This window comes from Typopeltis vanoorti, chromosome 7 (genome assembly GCF_054136105.1).
Source record: "Typopeltis vanoorti isolate ZY-2024b chromosome 7, IOZ_Tvanoo_1.0, whole genome shotgun sequence".
Classification (NCBI taxonomy): Eukaryota; Metazoa; Arthropoda; class Arachnida; order Uropygi; family Thelyphonidae; genus Typopeltis; species Typopeltis vanoorti.
In genome coordinates this window covers 71,522,998-71,541,340 of record NC_143555.1, presented here as the reverse complement: position 1 = coordinate 71,541,340, position 18,343 = coordinate 71,522,998, and the positions used below count along the sequence as shown (strand labels likewise).

General features: G+C 36.4%; 1 protein-coding gene across 1 annotated transcript in view; it reads left to right on the top strand.

The window, feature by feature from the left end:
- The window catches only part of LOC150104772 (protein inturned-like), a 369,111-nt gene that overhangs the window by 149,925 nt on the left and 200,843 nt on the right, over nucleotides 1-18,343 (top strand). Inside the window, exon 12 of the mRNA XM_090395627.1 lies at nucleotides 12,300-12,521. Coding sequence (XP_090251753.1) covers nucleotides 12,300-12,521 — 222 coding nt within the window. The remainder of the gene's footprint in view (nucleotides 1-12,299; nucleotides 12,522-18,343) is intronic.

Here is an 18,343-nt window from a genome sequence, read left to right as displayed (position 1 = left end):
GTTATAGCAGTTATTCAGTTAGTTAAAAAAAATCTCAGGTATATATGTACTGAATGTATTTTGTAGTATAATATCATCTGAATAAAGTAAACAGCCTAATCAAATATTTCCAATTTTGATATCAAGTTTGATGCTACTTTTCTTCATAATGTGATCTATATATAGAGGAATAAAAGTGGAGATAATGTTTACTCCTGATCCTACATGAGACCGTACTCTAGTACCTTCATCCATTCTGAGAGAGAGAAAGCTGATTTAACCTTAATATAGCTTTTTATGTGACTTTTTTTTTAATAAACATATAGTGCATTAAGTACTGTGGGTGAGCTATGGATTTTATTTTTTTTAATGTATTTTTGTGTTTTTTATTTATTTTTTACATATTCAAGAAATCCTGCTCTAAAGGCCAAACATGCCTTTAGTAAACAGGGTGGTGATCTCACACCAGGCAATGAAATTCATCTGCACTGAAAATAACTGCAATCCATGCCTGTGGCAGAATTCAAACCAGCAGCCTGTTAGAGAGCAGATATGTTAACCACTAAATTAACCAGTCTAGCTTTTTATTATATTATTATTATTATTATTATTAACATTGCCTCAGGGGCTCACTTTAGTGAGTATGGGCATGGCAAACCTGCGGTACCCGATGCTGGACCATGCCTTCCTTCATGTTATATACATATGTTATATTATCTGTAGACTGGTCCCTCCTCTTCCTCCCTTGCTTCTTCCTTTCTTCTCTTCTTGCTCCTTCCCCCGAATGCTATTAGAGTATTCGAGGGGAAGCTTTCCTATTTTGCTGTGTCATTTCATCTTGTGCTAACAGGACATTATCAAACACTGTAACATGATCAGGCCATCAAAAAATGTTCATACCACATTGTCCATCGCATGGGTTTACCAAGGGACACGTTCGGGTTTTAGGCAGAGGGACCCATTCGAAAAATATCTTACAGTCTCCCTTAGGCACCACTCCTCAACACTCTGCTAGAGGAAACTCCATCAATGGGCCTGCTACCTGTTTGGGGAGGTGTTTAGGGGCAGCGCAAAGAAATGGTTCTACAAAAGGACAGAAATGACAACGGCACCAGACTATGGCTTTAGGCAACTGGAACATCTTCTCTCTAACAGGGAAGGAGTTGGAATTGGTCGAGGAAGCCAAGCGCTACCAGCTAGACTTAGTCTGGCCTTCTTCGACCAAGAGGAGAGGCTCTGGAACTGTCGACCTGGATAAGGGGTGGAAGCTCTACTCTGGTGTGAGCCCGACAATGTCTGCTCAGGCAGGTGTGGGGATACTCACAAGCCCCTAGCCGTCAGACTGTGTTGCTGAGTGGATCCCATTGGAGGAACATGTATATGTGTTAAGGCTTCGGATGAAAAACCATGATTTGGCTGTGGTGCAAGCCTTTCCACCTAATCTGGAGTCAGAATACTCTGCCTTCCTAGAGGAAGTGGATGCTGCTTCTGACAGGGTGGCAGACATGGAATCAGTCCTGCTAATGGGTGATTTCAATGCACATGTTGGAACAGATGACCAGACATGGAGGGGTGTGGTTTGGAGGAACGGTGCCCCTGACCTTAACGTGAATGGGTTGAAATTATTGGACTTCTGCTGTACTAACAGCTCGTCCATAATGAATACCTTCTTCCAGCACCAAGAAGTCCATAAGTATACCTGGTACAGGGATACACTAGAACAAAGGTCTCTGATTGACTTCTTTATAGTCTCAACAGACCTATTTTCCTCAGTGTTGGACGTTCGTATGAGAAGAGGGGGCAGAACTGTCAACTGACCACCACCTTGTTGTGTGCAATCTACGGCTTCAGAAAACCAGATGCTACCATCAACGCTGGTAGGCCTAATCAGCTATACTGCGTGAAATGGGAGGTATTGGAAAATGAGGCTGTGAGGAAGAATTTTGCAGATGACATTTCCTCCAGGTTCAGAGAGATTCCCAAGCATACTGCAGATGTTGAGGTGGAGTGGAAGCTGTTCAGAACAGCTGTCACAGCCTCTGTACTCTCATGCTGCGGCAGAAAGCGGCTCGGTGTGACAGTGGGCAGTGAGAAAAGGACACCTTGGTGGGACCAAGAAGTCCAAAAAACTGTCTGGGCAAAAAAGGAGTCCTACCTAACATGGCTTAGGGTCAGGTCACCTGAGATGCGTTTGTGGTATGCTGAGGTACGAAAAGCTGCTGCTGAGGCAGTAAAGACAGCAAAGCAGAAGGCTTGGGAATCCTTTGGAGAAAGATTAAGACTCATCCTATGCAAATGCAAACAAAGTATTCTGGCAGACCATCTGCCCCCTTCGAGGGAGTAAATCGTGCACAGCAAGGGCAATTAAAGCCTCTGATGGTGCACTTTTAACAACCGAGAAGGATATCCTCCACAGATGGAGGGAATACTTTGAGAGCATTTTTAATCCGGGTGGCTCAGCAGTTGTGGACATCCAAGAGGTGCAGATCAGGGCAATGACTAGTCTCACAGCAGAAGAGGTCCATTTAGTAATAAAAATCACTAAAATCGGGCAAGGCTGCTGGTGATGATGAAATTCGGCCCGAAATACTAAAAGCCTTAAATCGAGATAGTGTTTTCTGGCTGACTCGAGTGTGTCAGGCTGCTTGGATATCTGGGTGAGCACCAAAGCAATGGCAGACAGGCATAATAATACCAGTCTTCAAGAAGGGAGACCAGCAGGATTGCAGTAACTATTGTGGCATCTCTCTGCTCAGCCTGCCTGGGAAAGTGTAGCTAGGTGCTTGGAAAGATGGTGCAGGAGCATAGTTGAGTCAAAGTTCCAGGAAGAACAATGTGACTTTCATCCTGGTAGAAGCACAACTGACCAAATCTTCACTTTAAGGCAAGTCTTTGAGAAATCTTGGTAATATTCCAAGAATGTCTAACATGTTTTGTGGACTTGGAGAAGGCATATGACCAGGTTCCTCGGGATAAGCTTTGGCAAGTAGTACAGGAGTATGGAGTGGATGGTCAACTATTAGCTGCCATCAAGTCCCTGTATGAATGCCCAGAATTTTGTGTCAGGGTAAACAGCACAAAGTCTGAACCTTTCACAGTCTCCGTTGGCCTCCGCCAAGGGTGTGTTCTGTCACCCCTCCTTTTCATATTTATGGACTGGATTGATAAGCACAGCCGAGGCAGTGAGTGTGTCAGAATTGGAAGATGTAGTATTGGATGTCTGCTTTTTGCAGATGACTTAGTTCTGCTTATCTCTTCCACAGATGACCTCCAGCAGACCCTGGATAGGTTTGTAGCTGTTTGTGCAGACGCCAGAATGAAGATCAGCGTGGCCAAAACTGAAACATTTGTGGTCTCAAGACAACCATGCCAGTGCACTTTACATGTAAGTGGAGTCCCAATGAGGCAGGTGGAGAAGTTTAAATACCTTGGGTCCATATTCACGAATGATGGAAAATGGGACGTAGAGCTAGATACTCGAATTGGCTTAGCAAGCTCAATATTGCGGGAGCTTGGTCGTTTGGTAGTATTGAAGCAGGAGTTAAGCCAGAAGGCAAAGCTATTATCTTATCTTCAATACAGTCTATGTCCCCATCCGCACCTATGGTCATGAGAGTTGGGTAATGGCTGAAAGAATGCAGACACGAATCCAAGCGGCTGAAATGAGGTTCCTTCGAGGGATTGCGTGGCTGACAAGACTCGACAGAGTCAGAAGCTCTGCAATTCGGGAAACTCCAATACTTAACTGCTGCTTCTCTGTGTTGAGAGATCACAGTTACGTTGGTACGGGCACCTGGTCAGAATGCCACAAGAGAGGCTCACCCAGCAGGCCCTCTATGCCAAGCCAGAGGGTGGGAGGCCACGTGGAAGGCCAAGGACTTGCTGGATAGATTATATCCAGAACCTTGGGTGAACACGTTTGGGAATCCCACCAGAACACCTGAGCTTGGTGGCAGAGGATCGTGACCATTGGAAGTTCCTCTTGCAGCTGTTGCCCCCACAACCCAATTTAGGAAAGGTGGGTCTTGAAGATGTATGTATGTGTGTATTATTAACATGAGTCCTCCAAGGAGTCAAAATTACTCATCATGGAAGGTCAGCAGTCACACAAAAAGATAATAAAACCATTTCACAGTTTTCACACTTACTATTCAGGTATTGAATTCCACTTACCAACCACTCTCCATGAAAAGAACCTGCTCCTGATACCTACCATATACAACTTTTAGGAATAGCCAATGGCCTCTTGTTCTATCTTGCCTCTCTCTCTCTCTATGAAAAATTTCCTCCACATTAATCTGGTATCAACTCTTCACTTTATATGTCTCGGTCATATCCTCTCTCCTCTTTTAGTCACAAGGCTCTGTGAATTGCATTCCCTCAATTTTTCTTCATCCTCTTGAAAACCACATGACCAAATCTAGACAAAGTAGTTCATATGTGACCTGATTATGGCCTAATACAGGGAAACGATAACCTTTGCTTCTTCCTGTTAAAGTCCTCCTCATCATTACCATAATTGATTGTGACATCCTCATAGTTTTAGCACTGTGACTACTCCTAGATCTCTTATCTTCACCTCCTTTAGAATTTACCAAATAATTTTATACTCTGCATTCCATCCTTGCTTATCAGATTTCACCTTATACTTTGCAACATTGAACTGGTAGCACTTGTTCCCTCATTCACAGATCCTCCTGCAAGGCCAAAACATTGTTCTTCCTAACTTTGCATCACCTGCAAGCATATCTCCAGTTACACCTTTCCCAATACCATTATCATAAAGCCAAACAATAATGGTCCCAGACACAAACCTTAGTGACTTTTTGTCTTTTGGATTGTCACTTGCCTATTCAAATGATCTACCAACTCTGTGTCTTCTTAGTTACCAGCTTGTATATATTCATTTCCCAGTTTGATTAATTTGTCACCTTATTGTAGCACATAAGCTAATTCAAAAAAACATGAATTCCTCATTCAGTTTCCCTTGATGATACATTCTCAGACTACTATGACAGTACAACATAATTAAGTTTACATTGTTATTAATCTTATATCAACAATTTTCCTCCAAATTAATCTATTACTTGTCAGCACTCCAATAGTGTTATACCTATCATTTTGACTTTCTAAGGTACTTCTGAGTCAATTAATCTGCCTAGATCTTGCTTTTTCTCTGGGTTTTTACCTGCCATCTTGGCATCAAACACTAGTTTTTGCTAACTTTTCATCTCCCATTCTGTTCAAGTAATTATATCACCTTAGATTAGCTATACTGACACATTCCTGAAGGTTAGCAATGTCAAGTTTCTTTTTTAATATCTATTTTTAATATGATTCTGCCATTGATGCAGTCTGTTCAAGCCACTAATTTTTCTCAGAACTCTCCTGTCTATGGTCTGTAATCTTTGGTCAAATGCTTTATTTCCAATCCAACTATCAGATTCATAACTTAAAACTGGTTTGAACACTGTCCTGTATACAGCTAGTTTACTGTTTTTGTCTATTTTCACTCTTATTCCATATAAATGATTCAACTGGCTTCCCACCATACTATCTTTGCTTATTCCGTTTTATGTTTCTATAGTTTACCATGTTCACTAAACACTGTACCTGAATGAATGAAATATTTTGCTTGTTCTATAGATTCTTCATTTGAAGATTTTGGGCTTTTTATTGGTGATTTATTTTCGTATCATATTTGTTTCAGCTGTTATTCAGTTTAGTTTGAAAATCCTCGAGACTTGTACTGGATGTGTTTGGGAGTAAAAGATGACTTACCTCTACAAAAATAGGTTTCTTACTATCATCACAGAGAATGTGATTATCAACCAAATTCAGAATCCTAGTCCTCACCAACCTCTCCAACATAACCACATCCCCAGACATATAGATATATAATGCTTTGTGTACTGTCCTATTTACATGATATAATTTATAGAGTTTTGAACAGCATTCCTTTGCCTCCTTATCATATGTCTTTCTAGATCTACAAACCATTCCCATGATTTCTCAACTGTGTCTTAAATATGTAATCCTGACAACTCCTATGCATAGCAACATGTCTGAAAGGAAGTGTGCTTTGCATTATGCGATACTGAGGTAGTTGATGTAAGTCAACAGCCTCTATAGTAGACCAACTGTGAAGATACTTCACATGTAAACTTTATGCTTGGGTAAAGGATTAAAACAAGAATATAATTTCTTGTCAAGTAAGATACACTCGACAGCCCTGTTTGGATTGAACTCAACTTTTTTTTTTTTCACAACTTTTCTTAGGAGCTTACTTCACAATGTACCTAAGAAAAGTTGTGGAAAAAAAAAATTTATCACTTAGTAGGAAAATCCCTCTGTAATATTGTTACAGTTCATTTTACTTCCCTTAGAATAGCTATGTTCTCATTATCTGGAATTCAATCTTCTGATCAAGCTTTTTAAATCATGCAGTGTAGCTGCTTTAAAATCTTATACCTCTATATTTAAATATTTGTGGACAAATATCATCTGCTCCAGCTACCTTCCACATTTCAGGTTTTCCAGTAGTTTTTTTTTTTTTCTACTTTTAGTACTTTCTTGTATCATATATATATATTCTTGAATATTTTTTACTCTTCTTTAATATTTTCTGTTACTGCTTGTCATTTAACAACCTTTGAAAGTAATGACCTCTGAATCCAGAATATCTTTATCTTCTAAATGTCACCTGAATATAAAAATATTTTTCTTTGCTTGCCTTTTTAGTGTTGTTGTTTAAAGTGAGTTGAAATTGGGAGAGATATGTTATATAGAATATACAGTAATGGATTCTTTACTAAGCCATACATACATGGAGAATTTTACTCAGCTCCTCTGCAAATCATGGCCTCATGTGTATGTCCTCCCCACATACCATACCATAGAAATTAGTAGCATTTCTTCTGTAACAGTAAGCTAGATGAATAGAAAAATTCTGAATTGTAGTAAAATATCAAGTATATATTTTCCCTTCAAATATTAGCACTTTTTTCCCCCCGCTTAAATATTATTATTTTCTTGAACATCTCCGTGGAATGGAAGACTCATTGTAGGAGATCCATGTTAATCATTGTTCACACACTAGTTCAATGACAGAACACTCTCATTCACCTCTGGAAACCTATTCCACATGTTCACCATCCTCGAAACAAAAAATCCTGACTTCTTTGCTAACCAAACTCTTGTACAATTTCCATGAGTGATCTTTTGTTCTTCCCCTTCTTGCAGTATATTGAAAACAAGTCTTCATTGTCAATTCTATAAAAATGCTTTGAATAACATGTTTCTATCCTTCCATTTTTTGCCTCCAATCAAAGCCCACAGATCATCATTCTATCATCATAAAGAGCATTCTACAGACCTTACAAACTTATTCACTTGCCAATGGATCCTTTCACCATTCCCTCATCCCCATAGAATCTAGGTACCCGATCTGCACACAGTAGTCCAAATGTGGCTTAAATAATTATATTTTGTTTTATTTTATTATTATTATGTAAAATATACAGAAAAATATGAAATAGATTATTATTTGATACTTTTCGTTACAATTAAAAAATTACATAATTATAATTTTTGTTACTTTTTGTTAAGGAGTGCTTAAGTGTCAAAGCTGTATAACTGAGAGGAGACCTCCACATAGCCTTTAAAGGAATGTGGAGAACACACCAGGGCTTCTGACCTAATGTCTAATCCTCACCTTCTCATGGTGCACCCTGTTGAGTATCTACCTGGATACTGAACGAACGAGGAATGGGCTGGCAATTTGAGATTTAGATGACCAAATTGTATATCTTATTGGCTTAAACCAATATAGAAAATGATGGTTCAACATGACAAAATTTCATGCCGGCCAGGGCGTCGTCCGATTAAACAAGGGCCCTGTTGTTTTTGCCAGGGAACCAGGGCGAACAGTGAAAAGTCAGCTACTGGAACAAATCTGAAAGCACATCCTAACTCAACATCACCAGAGTTAAAGATTGGCACCATCAACATAAGAAGCCTAAATGGCAAAGAAATGGAGCTAGCTGAGGAATTAAATAAGTACTAGATCGACATAATAGGGGTGACTGAAACAAAAAAGACAAAAAAAAAAAAAACTGGTGAGATCTTTCTGAACAATAAATGCAAAATGTTATATTCAGGCAATGACAATCAAGTAAAAGAAGGAGTAGCCATAGTATTCAACACATAATACGAGGCTAATCTTCTTGAATTGCAGGCAGTCTCAAGTAGAGTGATGTGGGCAAATATCAGAATGGGGAATTGGACAATGAGACTTATTTGTGCCCATGGTCCCACAGAAGGTTCTACTAAGGTAGAAGTGGAGGAATTTTTTGAGGCTTTAGAAAAAGCAACTGACACAATGAAAAAGGAAAAGTTGGTCCTTGTTGGGGATCTAAATAGCAGAGTAGGAAATGATATTCAGACATACAAAAATATATTGGGAAAATTTGGAGAAAAGAGCAAAGCCAATAATAATGGCAAATACCTGTTGGATTTCTGCTCAGGACATGGACTGGTTATTACTAACACCATGTTCCAACATAAAAATATGCAGAAATTCACATGGAGAGAAGAGGCAAGGAATAAGAAAAGTCTCATTGACTATGTTATTGATGATAGTGATGTTTTCTCCCTGGTGCAGGACACCAGAGTGTACAGAGGATTTGAAATTGGAAGTGATCACTATTTAGTCTTGAGTAGGATAAAATTGAATTTCATATTGAAAAGAATAACACATAAGAAAGTTTTAAAGCAAATAAAAGTTGAGCAGCTCTCAGATGTGAACTATAGGCTAAAATACACAAAGATTATTGAAGAAAAAATTAAAGAGTTTGAGAACAGGAATCAAACCTTGGAGATTCAGTGACAAGCTTTGAAGAAAACCCTGATTGATTCAGCCAGAGAGGCATGTGGTGAAGTTGTCTGCAAGGATAGAAAAATCTATACAAAAGTATACACTAGGTAAATATCTTCCTTTTTAAACAGAGTGGGACATCATTTTGAAAAATGCTTTTCAATTTTCTGAATGCACTCCAGGCAAGTTGAACTTTTCTATTTATTTCCTTTTGGAGTTCACAGGTTAGATCAATGAGATGACCTAAGTATGTATATGAAGATACTTTTTCGAAGAAATTGTTTTCTATTATTATGTTTTTTGGTGTTACAAAATGATTAAACATGACTCTGTTTATTTTTAGACTGACTTTTCTGCTTTCATGATATAGTGAAAGACATGATATGGCAAAACATTCCAGAAAAGGAGTGTTTCTGGAGTGTTTGCAAAAATTATGATATCATCTGCATATCTTAGGTGTGTTAAGTTTCTGTTGTTAATTTTTATACCAAGGTTGTCCAGTTTATATTATTAAATATTTCTTGAAGGACTGCTGTAAAGATTTTGGGTGATAGAGTCTCCTAGTCAGACACCTTTTTCAATTGATATTTTATTGTTACTTGTGTGAAGTTGGATTGTCGCTGTTGCAGTGTGCTATATTTCCTGGAAGAGGTCCATATATTCTCCAGGAACTCCCTGATTCTGGAGTGGATTATTGTATTAGTTTTGATGTAATCAAATGCTTTTTCATAATCAATATTTTTTAGGGCAATATGTAATCTATTTATATTTAAATAGACTGAATTTAAATTATTCAGTGCAATACATAATCTATCATCATCAAACTCCTGACATGTACTTTCAAGGTGGTGTACAGAATATGATAGTACATGAAACTTGCATCATTACTAACTTCCTATCTACAATTTTTTTCCAAATCAATCTGTTACCTGTCAAGACTTCAATATTATCAGATCTTATATTTCTATCTTCTAAGGCACTTTTTACCATATCAGTCCACCTATATCTTGGTCTTCCTCTGGGTCTTTTTCTTGCCAACTTGGCAGAGAACACTTGTTTTGCTAATCTTTCTTCTCCCATTCTGTTTAAGTGACCATAACACCTGAAAACATTCCTGGATGCTAACAATGTCAAGTTCTTTCCTGATATCCTTGTTTTTAATATGATATTGCCATTGATGCCAACTTTTCACATACCTGATCTTTCTCAGGACTCTCATATCTCCGGTCTCTAGTTTTTGGTCAATGTTTTACTTCTAACCCAGCTCTCAGATCCATAAGTTAACATTGGTTTGAACACTGTCTTGTATACTGCTAATTACTGTGAGAGTAAAGTATAACTTGTGTGATTTTTTTATTAGCAATTTTATATTTTTATATTTATTAAACAATGTTTCTTTTGTATTACATTTCTCTTGTCTTATTTTATGAATGTATAAATGAGATATTAAAAGTTAGGGGGAACTAGGATTGTTTTAAAGGATAAATATATTGGAAAAGAATTAGAAATATTTAAATAATACTTGTGGTGTGAGCCTACCTATTTTTTTTTTTTTAAGGTGTTTGAATAAACAAGAACACTAAGGGAATGTATATATAAATTATATACATATATATCCCTCTCATGCACATGTCCACTGTGGTGGACAGCTACTATTGGTTTACTTCACAGCTCTATGAGACATGTTTTTTATCCTCTGATGCATGCAGTGCACTCCTAAATGCATGTAGTCCATTACAGTGGACAGGATTGAAAATTGGATTGAATGTATGAAAAAAATTGAAATAAAATTTGCAGTGTTTTCTTACATCCTAAAAATACTTAAATTATTTTTTTAATCACTATTTCAGAAATTCATGCATGAGAGGGATATGTTTAACTGTTAAACAGCTATGCCACATCTGCTTGAAAGATGTAGTGGCTGTTTTTGCTACTGTAGTTGGAGAGGAATATGTGCTAGTTGAATGCATTTAAGAACCAGTTGCATTCTGTCCTTAATAGGTTGATTCATTTTGATGAAGTCTGTATATTGACAATTGAAGAGGTTTGGGAAAATAATTATAAACACACTTTTCATGTTACTTCTGATATACCCATTTGCAGATTTGGAATTAAAATTTTTGCATCATATATCATTTAGGAAGAAAACAGTATAGAAGGATAAAGAGGAATTAAGAGTGTACAGCATAACAAGTGCATGCATGCTAATCATTTGCAGACTGTGGGAGGAAGATAGTTACGTGTATCATTTCTATTTGTTTTTTCTCTGAACGTGTAAGATAGAAAATGGACTCTGTTATTGTGAATTCACTAGAGCGTGTTGTTTATACGTGTATGGATAGATTACAGCAAAATCACAACACTAATGTATAAACATCCCATTTATCAGAGGTAACACATACATTTGAATGTTTTACTGTTGGGTGGTTTAAGCATCATAGGGAGTTTTTTGTAGGTGTGAAGGTGACATCAGAGTCATACTGTTTTAACGTATATTAGCTATTTTATCCGTAATGTTTTTTATGTATAGAACACTGCCATCATCTTTATGGTTCCTGTTTTCTTGTATATTTGCAAGAAAACAACTTCCTGAAAAGTTTAAAATTGTTTCACAGCATATCCAGGAAAGAAAGTATTAATCTATTTTCTTCAGTTTTTGCTGTGAAACAATTTTAAACTTTTCAGGAAGTTGTTGAAACTATTAAGTGTTTCTTTGGACCATTTTCATTTCATTTCACATGTTTAAAGAAGCTTCCAAAATGACATGATTTCAAAGAGTACAATAAAAATCAAGGCTTCTTCCTAACTAACTGTGGTCAGCCAACGTGAAAGACCTAAAATTCACAACACTAGGTTTTGACAGATAGTACACAGTATAGCTCAACAATGAAGCATATGTGGGCATTACATTACTAGTTTAAGGAATAATTTTAGTAATGTCATTTTATGTATTAACAATAATTCTGCTATTTTATGTTTTCAAATTGAAAATTAACGTCATTCCTGATGAAGTACACCATAGCACTAGAAAACTAGTTCACTGAAAAAAATCACTTTACACTTAGTAGTTATATTGTGGTTATATTATGATGGAATTGTTACAGTGGATAACAGAAACCAGAGACACTTCATGTTTAAATTTTCTATATTTTTCTGTAATTTTGCAGTACACAAATACACGTATGCATTATTGTCTGCACATGTGTATGTGTGTGCACACATGCTTCTGTGTATAGCTATATGTACTCTGTAGCAATGATAATATGTCTATGTATGTGTACACACAGACATGTATGCAGAAAATATACCGTACAATTATTTATAGTTAGGATGTGAAGATAATCTATGAAAACTGATACCATGAAAACTGCATTTATGATAATTGAACTACCTGCTATTGATCATAATTAAATTGCTATTATTTCTTTGTTGCTTCTGCACACAGGGTTATCTTTTAGCCAGTCATTTGTTGAAAGAAGATTTGCTGGACATGTGTACTTATTTACAACATCATCATCTCCTGAACCTCTTACGGCAGGAACCTGTTTCTCAAGTGATTGTATGGAAAGAAGTATATCCTTCTAGATATCATAGAGGTGACCAGGATAAAACAGAATTGAACTTTATAGAAACTCAAGGACGTTGGTTTCTAATGATAGTAGCTGTGGTAGGTTTTTAATGTTAGGAAATTATATTTCATTATTACTTCTCTTCCTCTCTCTCTCTCACACACACACATAAACAAACTCTGTACAAATCCCAAATCCATCCAACCATGGAATGCTTACACATTTAGGGTAGTTTACCAAAATCCTCTCTAAGATTGCTTGATGCTGTCCAAAAGAAGGTAATATGGTTACTTGATGATCCATCTCTCACAGATACACTACAATCTCTCTCTCACATAGACGTTCAGTTCCATTTTATGCCTATTTACAGATTTCATAGACAGTGCACTGTTAAAATGGCCACTATCATTCCCCCACTTTTCTCCAAAGCAGTAGGAACAAGAGCAGCTGCTGGTCAACACCTATTTACAGTCCAGCTCCAGGCTTGCTGAATCAGTTTCTCTGCCTCCTCTTTCCTTCCATCTATCTCTGTTTTTTTTTCCTTCCATCTATCTCTGAGGTTGTTCACTCTCTGTCTTCAGAGAGTGAACAACCTCTCTCTCTCTCTGTCTTCTTCAAAGACCTATCTCCTATATCTCAACTGTTTTTAAAAAAAATTCTTCACAGATTCCTTCTTTCTTCTTACCCACTTGTCCACACATGACACTGATATGCTGTTGGTCTTGAATGATCTTTCATGTGTGGATCAGATATTTAAATAAAAAAAAAATCACACACACACACAAAGTTTCAGAAGTGAAACATCACCATGATTTAAACATCTTATTTAAAATAAATGCATATGAAAATAACTGAAAAATTTTATTGTTTCATTTCTTAATAATCCCTTATATCTGAAGTTCCTAAAAACTGTAAGGCTTCTCTTCTCTCTGGTTGAGGTGTGTAGAGTGGGGAGACACAGAATTCCTCAGTTAGAAAAATTATATATCAGTAAATATGGCTAAGATTTCCTTTTCCTAAAAAAATATTTCATTTAAATATTATGATTATGGTGGAGAATTGTAGAGGAGTAAACAGATGCTCATGGTATATGTTATTTCATTTATATACAGACTTCTATCTGCTTACACTTACATTGTACATTGGACTCATAGTTTGATTATCAGTTGTCAGGTTCCATTACTATTTAATTCCATAAGGATGTATGTATGTATATCTAATTTGTGGATGATCATTTTAAACAGTTGTTTAGTTTAGAAAGAAATTTCAAAACAACGTTAAACAAATATTGTATGATATCTGTAGACATAAGTGATTTTTGCAATGTTTTAAGTTATAAACATCACCAGAGGAACAAAATAAATGTAATATTTAGTAAGCTGCTCATATCTTGTGGATTTCAAGCCATCATCTTCAATGACAAACATGTACTTCTTAAAAATAAAGAACACTCCTTTATTTCACAAAGACATGCGACTTCCCTCATGTGTAGATTTTCTCTACTGCAAACCTACACACACACACAGGCCAATACATACATAAAAATTCATAATACTATTCAACACAAAAACTAGGGATCCTCAACAACCTCAAACATAGAGCCCTAATTTGTTCCAATGCAGGCACTGAACAAATAATATGAAATTATTAGCCAAATGTTTATAAAAAATGACTACAACAAGAAAACAGTTCATAAGATCCTCCACAATAATATCATTAAAAGCAAAAAATATTACAAGAATGCCATAGCCATCTAGCAATCAGTAGAAAAGATTGGTACTATCAACATAAGAAGCCTCAATGGCAAAGAAATGGAGCTAGCTGAGGAATTAAATAAGTACCAGATCGACATAATAGGGGTGACTGAAACAAAAAAGACAAAAACTGGTGAGATTTTTCTCAGCAATAAATACGAAATGTTATATTCAGGCAACAACAATCAAGGAAAAGAAAGAGTATTCATGGTATTCAACACAAAATACGAGGCTCATTTTCTTGAATGGCAGGCAGTGTCAAATAGAGTGATTTGGGCAAATACCAGAATGGAGAACTGGACAATGAGACTTATTTGTGCCTATGGTCCCACAGAAGGTTCTACTAAGGTAGAAGTGGAGGAAATTTTTGATGCTTTAGAAAAAGCAACTGACACAATGAAAAAGGAAAAGTTGGTCCTTGTAGGGGATCTAAATAGCAGAGAAGGAAATAATTGTCAGACATACAAAAATATTTTGGGAACTTTGGAGAAAAGAGCAAATCTAATAATAATGGCAAATACGTCTTGGATTTCTGCTCAGGACATGGATTGGTTATTACTAACACCATGTTCCAAAATTAAAATGTGCACAAATTCACATGGAGAGAAGAGGCAAGGAATAAGAAAAGTCTCATTGACTATGTTATTGTTGATAGTGATGTTTTCTCCCTGGTGGAGGACACTAGAGTGTACGGAGGATTTGAAATTAGAAGTAAAAAATGAAAGAGTTTGAGAACAGGAACCAAACCTTTGAGATTCGGTGGCAAGCTTTGAAGAAAACCCTGATTGATTCAGCCAGAGAGGCATGTGGTGAAGTTGTCTGCAAGGATAGAAAAATCAGAACTCCATGATGGACACAGGAAGTTAAAGAGGCGGTGAAGGAAAAGAAGAAAGCATATCAAAAGTTTGTTGCAAATAAGTCAGCTTGTGCTCTTAGAGAATACAGAGACAAATGTAAGAAAGCTAATCACTCTGTAAAACTAGATAAACAAAAGTCATGGGAGGACTTTGGCAAGAACATAGAAAATAAATATCAAGAAGGTGGCAAAATATTCTGGAGGTTGTTGAAGAAGCTTAGAAATGAAGTAAAGAGTGCTGTAAAAGGAGTTAGAGATGATAAAGGCGACATGAAAATGGGAGAAAAAGATATCCTTGAAGTATGGAGTAATTACTTCGAAAAATTGCTAAATGAAACAAGCAGTGATAGCATAGTGGTAGAAAACACTCAACAGGCATATCATCAGGAATACATATCCATATTTGAAGTAGAAAAAGCCATCAAAGGCTTCAAATGTGGAAAAGCAGCAGGAATAGATGATGTATTTGACCAGAAATGCTGAAGTATGGTGGTATAAAAGTCTTACAGAGGCTGCACTGCATAGTTCAAAAGGCCTGCACAGAGGGACGAATTCCCGAAGATTGGAGTAGAGCTCTCATAGTACCCCTATATAAAAAGTGAAATAAAACTGAATGTGAGAATTACAGAGGTATTTCGCTACTGATTGTTCCTGGCAAGATTTATGCAAGTATACTTGAGAAATGGTTGAGAAGAATTGTGGAAGAAAAGCTTAGTGAAGAACAAGCTGGATTCAGGCTGTCAGGATCAGATCTTCACTTTAAGACAAATAGTTGAGAAAGCATGGGAATATAACAAAGATCTGTATTTAAGTTTTCTCAATCTGGAAAAGGCATATGACAAGGTGCCAAGAGAGAAGCTATTCAATACGCTACAGTTATATTGTGTCAATGGGGCAATATATCAAGTTATACTTAGTCTTTATTTGAGTTGTAAGTCAGCAGTTAGAATTGAAGGAAGTACAGGAAGATGGTTTAATGTTAAATCTGGTGTGAGACAAGGATGTACATTATCCCCTCTGTTATTCGTTATCTATATGGATCACATTATAAGCAAAGTGGTATTAAACATTATATCAGAATTGGAGAAGTTAATGTCAGCTCTTTGCTCTATGCAGATGATATTGTACTTCTAAATAAATCCGCTACAAGTTTGCAAGATTCCCTGATTAAATTGAATAACTGTTGTAATAGATATGGTATGAAGTTCAGCAATGAAAATAGGCAGAATCGTTGAAAATGTCAACTGCGTTGTGAGCGGAGAACTTGTGGAAAAATGTCAACTGCGTTGTGAGCAGAGAAATCATGCCTAAGTAGCTGAAATAAAACATTTCAGCTACTTAGGCACGATTTTTAGTGAAGATGGTAAATTCAATATGGAAATAGAAAACAGATCAACAAAGCTGGTACGGTAGGAAGTCAATTGAATAATTTCATATGGAATAAGAGAGAAATTAGTCGGAACACTAAATTAGATGTATACAAGACAGTGTTCAAACTAGTTTTAACTTATGGATCTGAGAGCTGGGTGAGAAGTAAAACACTTGACCAAAGACTAGAGACCACAGATATGACAGTCCTGAGAAAGGTTAGAGGTGTGAAAAGATGGCATCAATGGCAATATCATATTAAAAACGAGGATATTTGGAAAGTACTTGATATTGTCAGCATCCAGGAATGGGTTAGCAGAGCTAATCTCAGTATGGTCACTTAAACAGAATGGGCGAGGAAAGATTAGCAAAACAAGTGTTCTCTGCCCGGTTGGCAGGAAAACGACTCAGAGGAAGACCAATATATAAGTGGAGTGATACAGTACAAAGTACCTTATAGACGATAGAAATATAAGATCTGATAATGTTGGAGTCTTGACAAGTAACAGACGGATTTGGAGGAAAGTTGTAGATAGAAAGTTAGTAATGATGTAAATTTTTCATGTAGTACTATCATATCCTGTACACCCCTTTGAGGGTACATGTCAGGAATATGATGATGATGATGCCATAGACATACGATATGTTAGGGGAATATCAGAAAAAAAATAGATACAACACTACATAAATACAACATTAACGCAACCTTCAAACCTCTTGCAAAATTAAGAAGTATACTTAGCTCATCCAAAGATCCCTTTCCCTACCTTGCCCACTGGTTTACAAAATTCAGTGCACTTGCAATCTACCCTACACAGGGGAAACAGGGCACACCATTCCAGTAAGAAAAGACAAACATAAATGCTACATTAAGTTCATCCTATATGGTAAAACAGGCCTGTCAGACCATGCACTTCAAACATGTCACAAAATCATTTGGAAAAACATAAAGTCCTTACACTGCACCAAAACCCTGTTTGAAAGAAAGTTCAAGGAAACTTGTGATATAATGAAACATCATCCAAATCTAAATAAGAATGATGGATTAGTAATTCCAAGAATCTGGAGTACCCATCTGAAACCTATATAGCATCCAGAACATGATGGCAGAATCCCAACACAAGAAAAGCTTAATATAAGAGGACTGTAGAGATGTGTTTAATGTAGTTCTGCTAAAAACTTTATTTTGAGAGGTTTTTTCTTCTATTATCTGTATATTATTATACTGATATGTATAAGAATATATTTTATTTTTTATTATTTATTTATTTTTTCACAAGAGGTCAGACTAGGGTAAACAATTAACAATGCATTTAGATTTATCTTACTTTTGTGTAGTGTCATGTAGCTTGTGTTTGGTGCATATGTTTATTTTCCTGATGATGATCTCAATATAGAGGTCGAAATGTTATTTTCTTAATTATGAGTATAGTAATTACTCCAACATGTGTGTTTGTGCCTCCATAATTTCTTCACTATGAATGCTGACCGCTGTCTAACCTTAAAAGATAGCTCACGCCCACACACACACACACAAAGTTTCAAAAGTGAATTAATACCTGAAAAAGGGAACCAATGTGTTATTGTGTCACCCTATAGGTCCATAAAAGAAGTTAGATTAGGTTTTTTAAAATGACTATCTTACATAGCCAGTACTGATTTTTAAAATAGTCTCTTAGACTTGTGGCAACCTCTGCAACACAGTTAACTTCTTCCATTTAATCTTGTGTGATGGGGTATCAAAAGCATTGTCTGCTAGTCCCGACATACTACAAAGATAATAACAAATGTATTTTTGTATGTTCTTCGGTGCAGATGATGTACATAATGTCCAAAGTTGAATAAGTACATGAAACTTCATATGTTTCAGATGTGTAAATGGACAAAACTTGTCCTTAGAAGAATGGTTAAAGGTTGCTTTGTAGTTAATTATGTAATTCAA